Here is a 3571-nt window from a genome sequence, read left to right on the forward strand (position 1 = left end):
TACAAAAATAAAACAAACTGTTCACTACAACTAAGCCTCTACCTAACATATCAAGCAAACGAATCCCAGAAAGTGAATTACACAGCTAATTCCAAAATGTGTCAATATTATATGAATATATGATGACCCAAGGCCAATGATTTGGTAAGGCAAGTAATAAAAATTATCGAATTATTAGCCCGCCATATTAACAATTTCAGAGCTTTAGCCTGGTCCCCCATTTCCATGACCGATAGAATCTCACCTCTTAGATGATTTTCCGAAAGCAAATAAATAAAAAGCCAATCGAAACCTTACTACCTGCTTGGCATTTTTGAAAAAGATACCTTAATAATTTGTGGGGCCTTAATGTAAATCTAAACCTATGGTTGGGCAAGGTGGGCACTCTTACCTTTATATTTTGGTCTGCATTAGAATTTGTGATATGATGGAACCCGTCCTTACCAAGTAACCAACAGCTAAGTATGGAAAAGGCGGGGATGTAACGATTTTAATTACCAAATGAAAGAAGGGAAAAACTTAAATCAACTTATATACCCTTTTTATCCCACCAAGAAAATAAAATCTATCTATTCTTCTGCATTTATTTTTACCAATGACTATATCTATCTGTATACATACTCTTCCAGCTTCTTTTCTTTACTCTGATTTTTATTCTGTTCAGTCCTATCTTCTCCATTTGATTGGTATCATTGGTTACTACTTGCTAGACTAAACCTGATGGCCTGTAGCTGTAATTCAGTTTTATTTAGTGTGTGTTTGGTTTTTCCTTAATAGACCTTTGGGTCAACGTAACTAATTTTTCCTTTCCCGGTTTCTTCTTCTTAATGTGTGTAATGACTTTTCATTGAATAATACCCAAACATACCCTTAATCAGTCCTTTAGAAAACAGAAGAAGCGAAGGAACACCACATAGGCAAATACGACGAAATAGAAAAACGAAATTCTATCCAAGAGTTACTGAACTTTCCTGGAAAAGCAAACTCGCAAAACCTTGTTTTTGTCATGCGATACAAAGAATTGAAATAAATTACCGAAAACTAAATATGTTCAGTCCGAATGCTCAACCCAAATAGGCCTAACAAACTTAACAATCCCTCATAACATAGTGTAACACATTTCACGGTGTTAAAAAATATTACTCACTCGTACATTTTTCATATTTAACTTGTCGGTTCGTTTTTCACTTCACTATTTTCACTTCCACCTTTAATTTTGAAATAAAAGTTACCTCAAACCAAAAAAATCACAAATCCTGGTGACATTCAAAGTTCAAACCCAGCAAGCACCACTTTATTTTAGCATGCAAAACAAAGCACGAAGCTTTAGCTCCCCGCAGCAAAGCATTAACAAAAAGCAACAGGAAACTAATTTAATTTATCAAATCCCGGAATCTCCCAATCCCAATTTCCCACTTGGTTTGAATAGAAAAAGTGAAAAACCCAAATTCTTTTGATTAATAAAGCTACCCAAAAAAATGTGGCGGAATTAAAAAAAGAAAAGAAAAGAAATTCACATCATATGAGGGACTGAAATTTCTAGAATCGAAGACGAGAACATTAATGAGTCACTGATACCATTCACCAATACACGGACACAGCCTCTGTCTTTTCCTCAACCACTCAGATTCAGAATCTGACTACCACAGAGCTTCACAGAATGGCCAAAACCAAAGTAGTAGTAAAAAGGGAAGCGAAAAAAAAACACTTTTTTTTTCTTCTTGTTACAGAAACATTCAAATCCAAAGAAACAACAGCAACCCGAAATGGATTACCACAAATGTTCGTGAATAATAATAGTAACAAATTTATATAACAACAACAACAAAACACATTCCAATTCACATCCGAAAAAAAATAAATTAAATTAAAAAATTCAGCTTCTGCACCTCGTAATGGCGCTGCAACCGCGGCTGTAAGGGTTGGCCTGGGCCCCGGGTCTGCAATTGTAGTAGGAAGCGCCGCGGCGAGAGCAGGGGACAGTGTTCCTCTGCAGCGCACCGTAGCTGATGTACTTGTTGGTGGCTAAGATGCGCCGGTTGATCTCCGAGTCCAATTCGTACTCTTCCCCTCCCAGGCACTCAGCAATGGATCCTTTGCACGTGGAAGCCCATCCCATTCCCAAGTGGTGGTCCCTGCCACCGCCCACGGCTGTCGGCCACCGACTCATCGCCACCAATACGGTGGCGGCGGAGATCAACATCATAGCTAAGGAACACGACTTCGCCATTGCTCAGACCTCAATTCGGAAATGTGTTGTTGTTGTTTTTCTTTTTTTTCTATTTTCCAAATGAAATGAATTCAGCTCAAGGATGAATGGCTGCAGCTAGCTGCGAGTTTAAAACTTGAAGCCTCTCTCTGCTTTTTGATAAAAGGACACTCTATTATGATTTATTTACGTTTCTGCCATTCGGATTTAATATTTATTTAGTGGACCAAAGAGGAAATACAGGAGGGTGAAGACGAGAGAGACGTGTGGAGCATCAACAAGTGTGTGTGTGCGTCTTATTTGTATTTTTCTTTTCAAAGGAGAGGGTGTGATTCATTAAGGCATAATCCCTATGTTTATTTCTTTCTTGTTTTTTATAAAATTGAGAAAAGGTTAATTATATTCTGCCAAGTTTACTATTTCTATGCCTGGGCTAGTTAGTAGTTTCCACTTTACATTTTACAATAGTAGCTAGCAGAACACTAGAAAATCGCTAGCTATTAGTATTAGTATATCATAGGACTCTTCTATACATTATATATATCAAACTTTCAACTTAACTTTTATCGGTTACATTTATCCTTTTTGAGAGAGTTGACTCTTTAGAGTAAATCTTTTAGTAAATTATATAAACTCTAAGTAAATTTGATAAATTTTCTTTAAATTATCATCAAAACGAATTAACAAGTTAAAAAAATTAAATTAAAATATAAGTTATTTTGAATTATTTTATATTTATTTAAAATAGACTTTTATAAATCCCAATCAAGTTTAATAACATATTACATCCACCTACTACTGGCTTAAATTTTCCATTGTCTGTCTTCATAGATTGTGTGTGTGACTTCCCAACACGTCGAAGAAGTATTTTAATGAGTGTGATCAAGGCGAGGTCATTGACAAGGAAGCGTGAGAAACAGCTTACATTGTAATTGTATGGTGGATAACAACTATATTTCCATATATTAAGGATTTAAATAATAATAAAAAAAAACAAAAGAAAAAAAAATACGGAGAGAGAGTAACTATTAGTACTTGATGAAATACGGGGCAAGTTTGAAAGGCGGATGATAAAACACAAAGTCAAGTGAAGGAAAATGAATTAAACTATTTTTTTTTAGATTAGGTCATTTAGGTGTACAACATATAAATTTGCATGTTCCTTGTACAAGACTATTAATTTAAAATTTAAGTTGTTCTATTACACCTGCATAAATGTTGGCAAAGATGAAAGATAACAAATTTATAAGAAATTATTTTGAAAAAAATTCTCATTTATAAGAATCTTTTATAATGATTGATTGCATTAATTATTTTCTAACTAAAATATATTTAATAATAAGATTGATTGTATTAATTATT

General features: G+C 34.4%; 1 protein-coding gene across 1 annotated transcript; it reads right to left on the reverse strand.

Moving 5' to 3' along the window:
- Positions 1-1676: 1676 nt before the first annotated feature.
- On the reverse strand, positions 1677-2477 carry LOC114370197 (rapid alkalinization factor-like). Its single transcript, XM_028327483.1, has one exon. It carries the CDS (start codon positions 2228-2230, stop codon positions 1877-1879), a length of 354 nt encoding a protein of 117 aa, XP_028183284.1. The 5' UTR covers positions 2231-2477; the 3' UTR covers positions 1677-1876.
- Positions 2478-3571: the final 1094 nt, after the last annotated feature.

Source organism: Glycine soja, chromosome 10, assembly GCF_004193775.1.
Source record: "Glycine soja cultivar W05 chromosome 10, ASM419377v2, whole genome shotgun sequence".
Taxonomy (NCBI): Eukaryota; Viridiplantae; Streptophyta; class Magnoliopsida; order Fabales; family Fabaceae; genus Glycine; species Glycine soja.

Excerpts from the sequence above, each read along its gene's own strand:
- LOC114370197 (XM_028327483.1), bottom strand. The coding sequence starts at position 2,230 with ATGGCGAAGTCGTGTTCCTTAGCTATGATGTTGATCTCCGCCGCCACC.